The following is a 14,052-nucleotide window of genomic DNA, read 5'->3' on the forward strand; positions in this document are numbered from 1 at the left end:
GAAGTTGCAAGTCAGGGAGATTTTTTTAGGCTCATGTTTTCAGCTGTAATGGTGCAGTAATGAGCGAAGTGTGCTACCTACTGGTTGAGAGTGGTATCACCACACTGACAGACAGCAGTTTAGGAAAGCTTGCCCTGAAAATTAGCATTTTGAAACAGCACCGATAGTGAAAACCTTTAGTTTGTCTGGAAGAATCAAAATAATATAATAAAGCAACCTCCGATTTAAACATTTTGTACAATTTTTCCTCTATATAAACAGGAACAAGGTTAAGTCCATAAAGTTGAGTGACAAGCTAACAATCGAATACGCTACCTTTGCTTTCCAACTGACTCACTACAATGTAAACTGATGCCAGCTCATAGGATGTGTAATCTATGCTCTCACCAACATGTTGCAAAACGCTCGCTTGCTGATTTGCACTCGGATTTTAATGTCTGATAATCATAAGGTGAACTAAAGGTCCTCTGACAGACATGAGTGGAGTTTTGTGCAAATAATTTTATTCATAGAAAGCAGACAGAACAGAAAATAAAGAGGCGGCGTCCTTTTCCAGCTGAGAGCAGATAGCGGCTACCGATCAACACCTAAGACTCTCAGCCTGAATGGACTGAATCCAGCCTGCACTTGTGTAAACTCCAGAGGAAAAGGATCCAACCAGACTTTTTTTTTTTTATAAATGCCTGCTTGCAGAAAGATGCCGCCACGGGGGACGTTTCCAGAAAGTGTGGATGCAGGGCAGGTTAAGGACTGTACAAAGGTTTATTAGGTTTAAATTCTATGTTTCTGCTCACTTCTAACAGCTCATTATCAACTAAAAGAGGCTTTAAGAATTTGAGATCCTGTAAATGAAAAAAATAAACTTTAATATTATTGGATCATTTTCACCAAAATGCTCTCCAGAGGTCATTTAGGGATTATTCCAACTACTCTCATTGAAAACAGACATTTAAACTTGAATTATCACACAGTCCAACTCTATATGACCAGGCTTAAAGTGGAGAACTGATGAGAGAAATAACATTTTATAACTATTATTACACCTTATAATTATCTAGATTTGTGTTTTTCAGAATTGAGATTATTAAACCTCTTCCTTAGTTGCCTACGATGTGAAAAAGACAAGAAAAAAAAGTGAGCGTTTGCTGTCCTTTGTGTATGACGAGCACCTTCGGGACCAACTTGTGGACACTAAACTGACATGCAACTACTGTTTATTCTTATAGAAAATGATTAACCTGCAAGGAAAGGCGGATATATGAGTGTGGGATGCTGTCACTGCTGTCCCTCTCAATAGTTAGTCACTTTTAGGGTCACTGACGTCCCATAATGGCAAAGAAATCTGCAGGTGGAGTAACATTTGCAAGGCTTCCATACAGTATTTAAAAAAGTCTACTTAAATTCCTTACTGTTACTAAGCCTATCTGAAGTCCTACTGAAGCTTAATGCCGTGTTTTGTAAATATGTGCAGTCGATACTGAATGTTGTCCATCACTATTATGATTATTATGTTAAATGAAAAGTATTTTCCATGTAATGTGGTCAGGATAAATAAAATGTTGTGATTTTTTTTTTCTCTTTTCTGTATTATTAGACGTGTACAAGATTGAATCAGCCACTCCTGTTACAGTACAGTACAGCTTTGGAAACTCACAAAACAGGACATTTTCTTCTCTTACATTTTCCCCTCCACACTCGCACACAAATCAACTTCAGGGAAAAAAAAAAAACAATCAACACACACACCCACACAGTCACTCATTCCCTCTCCGATCCAGGGCGACTACGAGAGCATTAACTGTTAATAATAAAACTATGTATTATGACATCATTTATGTTCAGATCACACATCCATGGACAGGCGAGAACAGAAATGGGCGGTGGTTTGTCTGTAAAAGTCTTATTAAGAGCAGGGATCCTGTTTTAAGCTTTTTTTTTTTTTTTACTTTGAGGTCTGCAGACTCCTCGCAGCTCATTCTCCACTTCAACACCTCCTTCCTCCTCCTCCTCCTTCTCTTTCGTCTCTCAGAGCCACCAGAAGCGTACATAGACAATGAGCATGATGAAAAAGACGCCGCCGGCTGCCAGTTTGGCATAGGTGGAGCGGGTGTTCAGATACTTGGCGTCGCTCCTGTACTTCTTCGACAGGCTGGACAAGTTGCTGGCCTTGGAGTCGAGTGCTGCGTGGAGGAGAAAGAAGGGGAGATGGAGCAGAAGACAAAAGAGGTAAGAGGAGAGTGGAGACAGGACACAGAAGTGGACAGAATTAAATACAGAAACACACACATACCATGATGTCTCTTTATTCTATGAGAGAATGACACTAGTTGTGTAAGGCGGCTTGACAAAACTCAGACTTACTGCTTCAAACTCTGCACATAAAAGGAAGCGTTTAACTCGTTATAACTCTTCTTCTGCACAAAAAGAAACAATTGTATGCAGCTGATTCTGTCAACAGGTTGTTATAATGTAGAACAATGAGAAATATAAACATTTATGATGGTAAAAGTACTGCTACTGCAAATAAAGCAAGGCAGGAATGCTGGTAGGAAACTGGAAATCGTGTGTGAATATATTTATTTCACAGATTTTACTGAATGGAGCTGTTTATTTGAAGAGTTTATTTGCAAGAACAGATAACTCTGTTTTGATAAATTAAGAAAACTTTTTCTTTTATTGTTTACTTCAGATAATATCAATCAAACTGAAGTTGAGTGGATTTGACTCAGTAGGAAAATGCATGACAAAATAGAGAAAAAATAAATTCTTAGTGTTATCATTATTATTATCTCAAGTAAACAATAGCAAAATAAGTTTTTTGAAAATTTCTAAAATGGAGTTATCCGTTTTTGGAAATAAACTTCATTTCAAACTGGCAGCTGCAGATTAAAGGTGAACTTCACCTATTCAAACATCTTGTATTGAAGTGCATTCAAGTTTCACACCGTCCCATAATGCAGGATATCACTTTAATTTTCAGCCAAATCAAAGTGAAACGAATGTTTTTCGTTGACTAATCTGTCATAAATAACAGTAGAATCACTGGATATTCTCATCTGTGTTCTATTAGCTGCAGTTCCAGCAGTGTAAGCTAAACATAAAATCACATTAATAGGATTTCTGCATCACCAGCTAAAACATGTCAGGTTCCCATGGCAACGCGATGACATACAGCGTGTAATATTGTAGCCGCACAGCTTCATTCAGTGGTTTTAGTAACATACAGCTCAGCAGGTTTGCAGATTTAAAACATTCCTTCCGCTGAGAATCTATATCATCATAAAGATCATCAGGAAATGTTCTGGCTAAAGGAAGACGCTTCTTACAACCGGTTCAAACCCTGAACGTAGCCAGCTCTGGACCAGGCTAGCTCCACAGCATCAGTTACCATGGTGATCTAGCAGGTTAAAAGAGTCACCAGTAGTGACAATGGAAACTCTGACTTTAAGCCTCGCTAACCCGCTAATCTCTGCTCGTTGTACAGCCGTCAGAGCAGGTCAGAGGTACCAGACACTCACCAGACAGAGCTTCTCCTCTCTGCAGCACCTCCTCTATGTTCGCCACCATGATCCTCTGAACGTCCTGCAGCTCCGTGTTGATGCTGCCCAGGTTCCTTCTCGCTCGGCTGTCAATGTACGACTTCTTGGTTTTCTGAATGTATGTGTCTAAGGAGAGAGAGACAAATATTGTTTTCTTAAAATATGTCGGTACTACATTAGCAGTGAAGATGACTGTCAGCTCTCACTGTAGCGCAACAACCCCTGCAGGTTTAATATCTGCACGTTCAGGGATTTCACATAAAAGTCTGAAAGGGTGCATCCGCTTAATCCAGTGTAGTCTAAGTTTCTTCTTTATCAGTTTTCTCAGAGTGAACCGCTTTTCCCTTAGAACAAGATTGCATGCAGTGGTGCAAAATAAGCAATGGAGGCTCTGCAAGCTTTAACCAAAAACCAACAAAAGGAGATAATGCAGTGGTTGGCTGAGAGGCTGCATTAGATTTTTACCTTCCACATTTCACTGTAACAAATTCGGTTCCAGTTTTACGAGAATTCTGAGCCTGAAAACTTCAAACACAGATTGAATTATGTTACTTTTGCCCCTCAAGAATGTAAGTATAGTTGATGCTGACCTAACAAACAGATCAGTTCCTGTTTTTTCCTTTTCGATCCCCTGATAAAACTAAGTGTTTCAGCTTAACTGGGTTGCTCAATTTTATGTTACATTAAATTAAAATACGTTCCACATCCTAAAATATACATATTTTAATTTAGACTGGACAAGATATCGAGTTTATCCGGAGAGTGAAGTCAGAGTGGAGCATTTCTAACCATCCATTAATAAGAAGTCATCACTATTACACCGTATGTATTATAAAATATATCACACTGGCCACCAATGCATTTACAACAAACACATTTTACTGAACACACTGCACAGTAGAACAACTACCGATGGCAAAACAGATACAGATTTAAACATCCACTAAGTAGAATTTGGTAGGAAGTATGAAAGCAAATGCAACCTAGTCTTCATAATTATGTTTTTGTGTAACTACAAATTACTGTGTTTTAATTAGCTTAGAATGAGCCGTTTAAATCGAAATAAGGAGCTGAATATCTTCTGCAGCATATGATTCTACTGCAGCCCTGAAAAGACAAATGACAACTTGCTTTGGAGAAGTTTTTTTCTTTTTTTTTGTTGAAACGGCAGTTGTTTCAGGTATCTATACATACTTAACAAGGCATTCATTTGGTTGCAATTCGTAACCTCACCACCGGGTGGAACTAAATCCGACACGCCGGTCCTTTAAGGTCAGTGTTGTGCTTTACGAAGTTTCTCCCGGTTCCGTCTTTTTCTTACCGAATTCGATGAAGGAGTAGGGGCGGGACACCGTGGGAACCTTCTTTCCGTGCTGCTCGTGAAACTCTGCCTGCAAGTCTTCTAGGTAAGCGAAGGCTAGCTTCTTGGGAAAGCTGGCTTCAGACAGCACGAGGTAGCACACGCCCTTCTCTATAAAATAACTGGAAGGAGACGCAAAAGTGTGGTCAGAAAGAAAATATCATAGCCGGGATGAAGAGGTAATCAATTTTCAAATTAAGACTGCAATTTAAAATGATGGTATCAGCAATTTTCTTTATTCTACCTATTGATATTTAAACACAAACACCCATATATATATAAAATATGTCGTTCTGGCTGCATGCTGTGGTAAATTTTAAGCCCCGTCTCAGTATTTAATAACCAAAATTTGCAGCATGTCTGACTAGTGGCTTAATAAATTCAGGTCATCCTCATTTAATAGTATCTCATGTGGTCATACTTCATCACATGCTTTTAATCTATGATGCAGTTAATATTAAACTGACGCTCGGCTTTAAATGAAATTAGAACGCAAAATGAAATTGCAGTTAAATTTCCCCTAAATCGTTCCGCCCTATTGGGTAGAAACACACAAAAATTAATCTTTTAGGTGATTTTTGGCAAGTCTTTGTTGCATAATTTCTTCAGATCTGTTAAGAAACCATTATTGACGATGACAATTACGGACAATTATGACAACTGCAGTGTAATCGTCTGAGTTCTACGTCATACTCACTGAAATGCCATTGAACCAGCTTCTAAAGTGCAGCGTGTGGGACTCTGCTCATTGAGTTTCCTGAAGAGCTGCTTAGCTTGACTCTGATATTGTTGAAGATCTCGACCCAACTAAAGAGATGAAAAACCAGCACAAGTCACGACACAGTTCACCGATAGTTCACACACACAACACAGTATTTAATCTGGGCAAGAAACTGACTTTTGGATGCACTGCGGCAGGTGGAATCCACAAGAAAATTGAAGTATTTTACCACCAAAAGAGACACAGAAACATAAATTTAGGTGTGTGTATTGCTTGAGTGACAAGACAGACTAAAATAGAACCCACCTGCAGTCCAGATTTCACACTATTTTCCTTGATAGTGTTAATTTCTTGCGCGGTAAAGTGTGCTCAAAATAAATCATGTGCATAAAAGAGTACAGACAGACAGACGGAGCAGTGTGATGCTACACCTGCGACTGAAGGAAGTGAAACAAAAAGGCAACAAATAGCCACTTTGGCTGTTGTGATAAATCACTTCTGGTCTGGTTTTCCTTTTGTTGGTTCGAACGAATGACGTTAACCTTTACAGCGACACTGTAGCATCACAGGAGCACGTATGACGTTGAAGCACAGAGCAGAGACACAACAAACCTTTTCACTTCCCTTTTTGAAAGCAAACAAGAGAGCGAGGGAAAGATGTTAGAGTCCTGTTAAGTCATGCACAGACAGTAAAACAACTCAGCATGGTACAAATGTTTGAACATTTTTCATCAGCTAGCATAAGCCAAGGCGAGATCAGAGTTCAGAGGAGCTTTCTAAAGTATGAGAAAATAAACTGTACGGAGGTCATCAGGTTTATCTCACCGTTTCCTCTGAGACTACAGTTTATAAAAGTGCAATAATAATACACTGGGATAAACTTTCAGTCAACAACAAAATACAGTCAGCAATCCAGTTCCTTTACCTTAAAAAAAATGAAACTAAATTTCCTATAAGATAGAGAAGTTCATGCTGTAGCTCAAATATTTTTGGATGACAGTCAATTCAATCTGCTTACTATTAAATTGTAATCAAGATGAGCAGTTTGTCTAACATTTGAAAAACAAACCCATCACTGCTCTCTGGTGGACAAATCGTGGAATGGCAACACTCTTTCCCATTTACCTCGAACATGTCTTTTTCTTTTCTGCTCTGGTACTCCGTGTTTCTTATCAGTTAGCATATAAACTCCCCTGATATCACTGTGATAAGCTCAGAATGACTGATAAGTAGCATTCATTCAGCTTTACTCGCATTCCTGTGGGAAAAAAAACAGCCTTTGATCCGGTCATTGACTTTATTTTGCACTCACATTAAATAAAAAGCGTTCTTTGTAATGGGGGTTATCAGCATGGCCAGATTATCAGATCTGACATGCTGCATTTTTCTGATTATCTGCATTTCTTTTCTTTTGAACTGATCCCCGATAAAATTAATGAATTTAAAAATGTGCCACAGTCATAGAGCAACATCCCACCTACAGCACTATGCAGTTAGAATCCTGGGATTTGTTGGGTTTTTGTGTATATTTTTGTGGGGATATGACTTTAAATCTACATTAGTTCAGTCAATCTCCATAATAAATAATACTAATGGGTTAATACTAAACTTTGATATTTATTACAGTCAGACAAAGTTGTATTATATAGAATTTTTGTTGGGTTTTAATCGTTGATATTGGAATTATTTCAGGAAACTGACACTATAATTCAAGAGATCGCTCCCAGATCTTACAGACTGATAGCATTAAGTCTTTTATGGGAATTTAACTGAACAAGTATCTTCCTACAAGTACATGGGTACCTGAGGGGATAACAATCTTCCTTTTATAGTGTACACCTGGTGAAAAAAACTGAAGGTTCTCCTGGTGAGTTTTGTTACAGAAACAGGTAGAAGTAGTCCAGCCTAGGTTCTTAAGTGTCTTATACTATAAAGACATTATTTACTACCACTCTTCACGGCCTAGTTGTGTATTATAGCTTCCTACATTTGAACTCTCACTGTCCAGACACATCTCTGCTTTAAGATCTCGTTTCTTGGCCTTAACTAAGCCTCAGGACAGAGCAGCACTGCTATATTTTATTTACAAACCAACACTGGCTAAACTGTCTTCACACTGGTGTAATTTTCTATCATTACCAACAGTTCCTGTATAATTCTTGCTCATCTAAATGGCTGCTATACAGGGACCTCAGGATATTCAGAGAGTTCAGCAGATCAGCCTTCTCCTATTTCACTCCCTGGTCATAGAATAACCTTCAGAACATTCTAGACCTTAAAGATTTTTGTCTCCTTGGAGAGTTGAAAGCTCTGATCAAATGATGTGGAACTGAAGAGTGTGAATGCAGCTGCAAAGCTGCATTTTGTTTCATTCATCTCAGCTGCTTGGCTGTTTTAAAAGTCCTCTTTACAGCAAATTATTCCCCACAGTTTCAGTTTGTCAGCTCAAAATGCTGCAAAGATGGTTCATTTCTCCACGACTGTATAAATTCTGCTTTTAAGGTTGTTCTAAATGCTTTTAATGAGCTGCTGCTGTCCCCGCCCCCTTCAGGAAGAACACACTGTTTGAGCTGCCTGCCTATTGGTTAGTTAGGTGTGAAGCGGCTCTTTGGTTGAATTCTGATTGGCTTGTAAAGCTGGATGACTCTCGACTACATACTCCCTTTTATACAAGCTTTTCGCACACCTCCAAGATTATAACAACCAGAAATCACAATCAAAATAGATTTTCACCTTTAATGTTTACTTATAATCTTGCATAACTGTATAATGATGTGCCTTCTGGGTCACGTCTCCCTCAAAAATGAGGTTCTAATCTCAAGGAACTCTGTGGTTACTTAAAGGTTAAATAAAAATATGAAGAAATTGAGCTGAGTGAGAGGTTAAAGGAGGAATCTAAGTTTGACAAAACGCACTGCCGAAGTTGTGCAAGGACAAATGATTTGAAACAGCTGTCGAATAAGGTCAGGGTTGAAACAAACAGCTTAGTGAATGAGTCAGTTGACTAAAGTAAATAAAAGGCTGCTTCTGTGTATAGACAGCAGAACCTTCTCAAAGTAGCCAGGGTCATCTCCCTAATTAAAAACACTGGAGGATCTCAGCCTTAATATGTATCACAGTTAGGCAAAGTTGTATCTTAGATAATTTTTGTAGGGTTTTAAACCTTAACATTTAAATTATTAACACTGTAGGGAGCGTCTCAGCTTAAATATTTATTACAGCCAGATAAAGTTGAATTTAAAATCATTTTTGGAGGGTTTTAGTCTTTGATAATCAAATTACTCAGATAAATATACACCAATGATAGTACTGTAGTGTCTCAGCCTAATATTTATTCCAGTCAGGTAAAGATAAAGTCTTTTTTTTTTTTAAATTGTAGGGTTTAATCCTTATTATTTCAACTATCAGATAAATTCACACCATAAATAGCACTGCTGGGTATTACCTCAATATTTAAACTTAGGTTACTTGATTCATAACTCAAATCTTAATTTTCTGTTGTTAGTGCAGCAGCTCTTTATAAATTACAGTGATTTGAATTGACATCTCACAGGATAAAGGCTGAGAAACTTCTATTAATTAAACATATTTAAAGCAGAAATAGAGGCATTTCAGAGACATTTTGGAGTTTGTGTCATTCAAAATTGAGACGCCACAACTTTCATTTTTTCTGTAAATATCTCTTATTATGGTCCTTCTTTACAAACAATGAGCCCTAACAAGAACATATCAGTCCTCCTCTACTTTTTAACATGTCTAATTACATATTATAGTACATTTTTTGCAATTGCTTGTATTTATTACAGTCAGGTAAAGCTGCATTTGAGATAGCTTTTGTATAGTTTAAGGTTATGCTATAAAGTTAAATTGACACTATAAATAACATTACTGCGTCTTATAACAGTGACTTGACACAATTGAAAGGATAAATGCTGAGAATTCTCTTTTAATTAAATAAATGTAAAAAAATGTCATTTCAACAGAGTTTTGTACTAGAGTTTATGTTGTTCACATTTCTGACAAAGCGATGTATCAGAATATCACTTATTAGTCTCCCTAATTACTAATGATCAGCCCTGTCTAAACCATATCAGTCAACCCCTACTTTGTAGCTTATTTAATTATCTAATTTTGATTAATTTCAGGTCTGAATTAAACTATTTAGTCTGTTTTGAAGCTCAGTTAGAGGCTGCAGGAAGATTAAAAACGTCACAAAACTTACTGCTGATGTTGTGCAATGATAAATGATTTGAATCAGCCTCTGAATTAGGTAAAAGTTGAAAACAAACCAGCCTGTGGTTTAAGCAGCCTGATAAGAGATTCAGATAAATAACAGACTGGCTGAGTGTTCAGGTGACCAGGCCCTCCACTTATCACACAATCCATTTAAGTTCCCTACAACACCCAGGAGGTCAGGAAGTAACGACCTCCAGGATCCACAGCTGGAGGGAAACCCGTGTCACAGCTGGATAACGACTTATACTATTAGCTAACGTGTCACTGTAGCTTCAGTCAAACTACTTGGAGGCTCTGAGTCCAGCAGCATGAAGAGCTAACGAGCACAGAGAGGCGAAAAGCGTTCACCTGCTCGTCCTCCTGCATCGAGGCGGCCAGCGGCAGTCCGTCCGCCAGCCGAGCGATCATCGTCAGCAGCACCATCTCTGCGAGGCGTCGCCGTTTGTCTGCCGCAGCCCAGCAAACGCACCAGGGGAAGCAGGCGAGCAGCGTCTGTCTGACGGGCTGCAGAGCTGACAACACCACAGGAGCCGACGCGCTGAGCTGGCCGGAAACGCTACGGCTTTGGGTGCCACGCCGAAATCCGACCGTACGTCTCGACATGCGGAACCAATATTTCACGAGTAAAGTTCCGCATCACGTTCGCTGCCGTACGCTGTTAGAAAAGAAGAACAATGGTAAGAGTTTATTTTTAACTCGTGTTACATAGCACACGTAAATATATTTTTTTAAATCATTATTTATTTTCAGTTTAAAATACTGAGGTCAAGACCCTACAGTTCGAATTTACCAGAATAATATAATATAATATAATATAATATAATATAATATAATATAATATAATATAATATAATATAATATAATATAATACATGTATGTACATGTTAGAGCAGCTAGATACAAATGAGGCATGGAAGAAAAACTACAAAAGCACAATAAAACTACAAGACAATGTGCACTTTTCACATTTGCAAATGACACATGATGAATTTACACATGCAGGAATATTAGGGACAAACACCCTTTTAAAACTATATAAAATACAACCTGACTGATATAAATATGATTTAGACTCTACTAAATTGACAGCGTTAGAGATGAATCTAGCTAATTTAATTTTTCTGTTTCAAATATCAATAAAAACTTATTTTAACAATCTAGTTTTAATATTTCATTTCCATGTTCATTGGCATTATGTTGCTATCATGTGTAATGTTTCTTTTCGTGTGCCATATTCCAATTTCATGTGCAATATTTCATTATCACATGTGATATACTTTTACTATCTCAGGAACATTGTCAGTGTTAGTTTTTATTCTTTATTGTAGCTTAATTTTACTTTACGTATTTTTATTTTTCAGAAATATAACATACTTGTATAGATAAATATCTTAATGCTTTTCTATGTATTGCATTTTTCACATTATGCATAAAGTCTTAAATTTTTTTGACCTTATGCATTATCATAATTATTATTAATAAAAGAGATTAACCTAACTAATTTAGAACTAGAATAAACCCTACAAAATAGATTCCCTGGATTCCCCAGGAGGAAACTTTGTTTTTCATTTTTACGTGCATAGTTTATTTTTTTGTTTGTTTTATTCTGTTTACAGACATGCATTGAAATTTATCACATTTACATCCAGGTCCACATAGATGCATCAAAATGTCTACTAAATAAAGCAGGACTGGAAATTATTGTCCCCGAGTTTCATCTTAAAGTAAGAAAAACTGATTGGTTTACAAAGGAGAAATGCTCATAATATTTTCAGTCGTGTTGTGAATAGAAGATACAAAAGAATCGAGAGCAATCATTTGTTCAGATTCCATTTGCAGTGCAGTCATTCAGACATTCAGATAGAAATACAACACTACACAGGATTCAAATGAAGGGCGTTGCGGTAATATTTTTATGGGGGATGGGACATTTGGGCATTAAAGGTAATGAAATGGCAGATAGTGTTGCAAAGGAAGCCAAATATAATCACACTGACTTGGCAGTTTTCTTCAGCAGCACAGAAATGAAGGACGTTATTGAGCAGAGACAGAAGGAAAGATGGCAGAAAAACAGGAGGAAGAGAGGAAAGGGCAAATTTTTTTTTACAGTTTTATCATATCTAGACTTAGATTTGGACACAGTGGACTAAACATCCCAATATTCAAAATAGGGAAATAATAGAGGCAGAAGTGAACAAGGGAAGAAGTATGAGGCAAAAATAAAGACCAACTGATCCAAAACCTCAGAAAGATAAAAGTAGAATTTGCTTGAATGGACATTTGACAGAAGAATGTCCTTACGTCATATTGAACTATCTTAAACTTGATCAAGAATATATGAGGACAGCTTTTAGTTGAATATTGTAATTGTGATCCAAACTTTATACCAGCTGGTGGCAGTAAAGCACCAATTTGTTGTTTGAGGAAATGATTCATCCTCATGTTTAGTCATCATTACTCACATTCCTGACATATGCAGATGTTATGCGTTACAATCAGCTCTGACGTATTTCATTCTTCCGACTTCACGAGCAACATTTGCTTACATTTCCATTATAATTTGACCTTCATGCACTCAAATGACTCAGACTTCTTATCGTTTTTACATGACGCCTTTCCAGGTCTTTAGGACTTCACTGTGCTGATGAAACAAGGAGCTGACATTTTATCTATGTCTGCAGGTGTGAACATCTCCATGTTGCATGAGAAGGTTGTTATCTGGATGAGAGGAAACATCGATGCAAACATAAACTGAGACTCTACTCCTTCATTAAACTCTCTGCTGGCTGTTTGAGCTTCTACCATATTTGAACTGTCCACTATAACAGATGTTCCAGAGGTGAAGGAAAGGTAAACAGCTCCATGATGTGATGGACTTATTACTGACCTATATATATGAAAGCATGTATGTAACATAAAAACAATGTTCTGCCTTTCTAGCTATTATCAAATTTCCTCTACACTTACAAACCTCAAACAAGAAAAAGGACTTTTATGTTTTTTCGTTTTGGTTTTTATAGTTAAAAAAATTCTGTCTGACTTTGTGCATTTTATGGATTTATTACTGTACAATAATACTAATATGTCAAGGTCCACTTACTATTTATTAATATCTACTGCCGTTGGTCTCATCCTAGAGGTTTGAAGACTGTTAGATTTGATTCAAAAGCGAGCGAAGATTATCTGTAAGTAACCTACTCGTGTCTAAGGGTGGCTGAGACAACAAAATGACTCGTCTCCTCCAAGTCCCAAATAATATCCATCCATCCTCGATGTGCCGCTTAATCCTCAATAGGGTTGCAGGGGCGCTGGAGTCTATCCCAGCTGACTTAAGGCAGGAGACACCCTGGACAGGTTGCCAGTCTGTCATAGGGTTACATAGAGAGGCAAACTGTTATGATCCCTGCTCCTGCCGCTGTTCTTCTCCATCCTTCTCTCTGTCTGCCATCTGTCTTTCCCTATTCTCACTCTCTCTGGCCTCTCTCCTTGTCTTGTACCTCTGACTCCCTCTGGAATCTTTACTGCTGGACTTTTTATAAACAGGGCTTTTAAATGTTTATTTTAATCTTTTTTATTTATTCATCATTACTTGACACTTCTCCAGGAAAGGTTACACCCTTAAATCTTTACATCTCTGCATCATCTAATCACTATTTTCTCTCTAATGTTCTACTATTTTAGTTTTTCTGCTTCCACACCCCTGCATCCTCGTGGGGGATCGTCGTAGTGCCGTCCTGCATCATATTTCCTCTATTTGCTCCATCTGGTATCACGGCAGCAGTCCTGCATCGCTCCAGCTGCAGGTTCACATGGCAGAGATTCAGGTTCAGTCAATAAAGCCGGTGAAATGAAAATGAAGGCGAGCAGATGATTCTCACTGCAAACACCTCCAATATTCAGGCTACATGCTGCGGTTGACACTAAAACCAAAGTGTGTCATGTATTTGTGTTGCACAAACAGACAACCTCGCGGTTAAAACAACAAATACTTTGCTTTGTTGGATCTTAGAATCAGTACAAACTACTTGCCTAAAAACTATAGGATAAAGCTGATTACAGTTATCAAAAAAATGAAGAAAAACCTTTGACCTTTGAGTGGCTCAAGCTCACATGCATAGTCACATACAACAAGACATGCAGACTGCAGTGCTGACTGCATGAAACACTGAATTCTATTTTATGTTTTTTTTTTTTAC

The 14,052-nt window shown here is 37.7% G+C and overlaps 1 protein-coding gene and 1 long non-coding RNA gene across 4 annotated transcripts; one reads left to right on the plus strand and one right to left on the minus strand.

The window, feature by feature from the left end:
- Nucleotides 1–481: 481 nt before the first annotated feature.
- Nucleotides 482–10,417, minus strand: sec22bb (SEC22 homolog B, vesicle trafficking protein b). Of its 2 annotated transcripts, XM_022205006.2 has the most exons (6): nucleotides 10,205–10,417; nucleotides 6,233–6,244; nucleotides 5,597–5,706; nucleotides 4,861–5,021; nucleotides 3,519–3,665; nucleotides 482–2,180 (listed from the first exon to the last, which is right to left on the minus strand). In XM_022205006.2, the coding sequence occupies exons 1-6, from the start codon at nucleotides 10,277–10,279 to the stop codon at nucleotides 2,026–2,028; spliced, it is 660 nt and encodes a 219-aa protein (XP_022060698.1). In that variant the 5' UTR covers nucleotides 10,280–10,417; the 3' UTR covers nucleotides 482–2,025. The 2 variants fall into 2 exon arrangements, with proteins under 2 accessions (XP_022060698.1, XP_022060699.1); XM_022205007.2 differs by lacking the exon at nucleotides 6,233–6,244.
- LOC127533606 (uncharacterized) lies at nucleotides 10,386–13,695 on the plus strand. 2 transcript variants are annotated; one of them, XR_007941370.1, is made up of 3 exons: nucleotides 10,386–10,533; nucleotides 12,478–12,706; nucleotides 13,538–13,695. It is a non-coding gene; the product is annotated as an uncharacterized LOC127533606 (long non-coding RNA). The 2 variants fall into 2 exon arrangements; XR_007941369.1 differs by lacking the exon at nucleotides 13,538–13,695 and having other exon boundaries at nucleotides 12,478–12,895.
- Nucleotides 13,696–14,052: the final 357 nt, after the last annotated feature.

The sequence above is a fragment of the Acanthochromis polyacanthus genome, chromosome 4 (genome assembly GCF_021347895.1).
Source record: "Acanthochromis polyacanthus isolate Apoly-LR-REF ecotype Palm Island chromosome 4, KAUST_Apoly_ChrSc, whole genome shotgun sequence".
NCBI lineage: Eukaryota > Metazoa > Chordata > Actinopteri > Pomacentridae > Acanthochromis > Acanthochromis polyacanthus.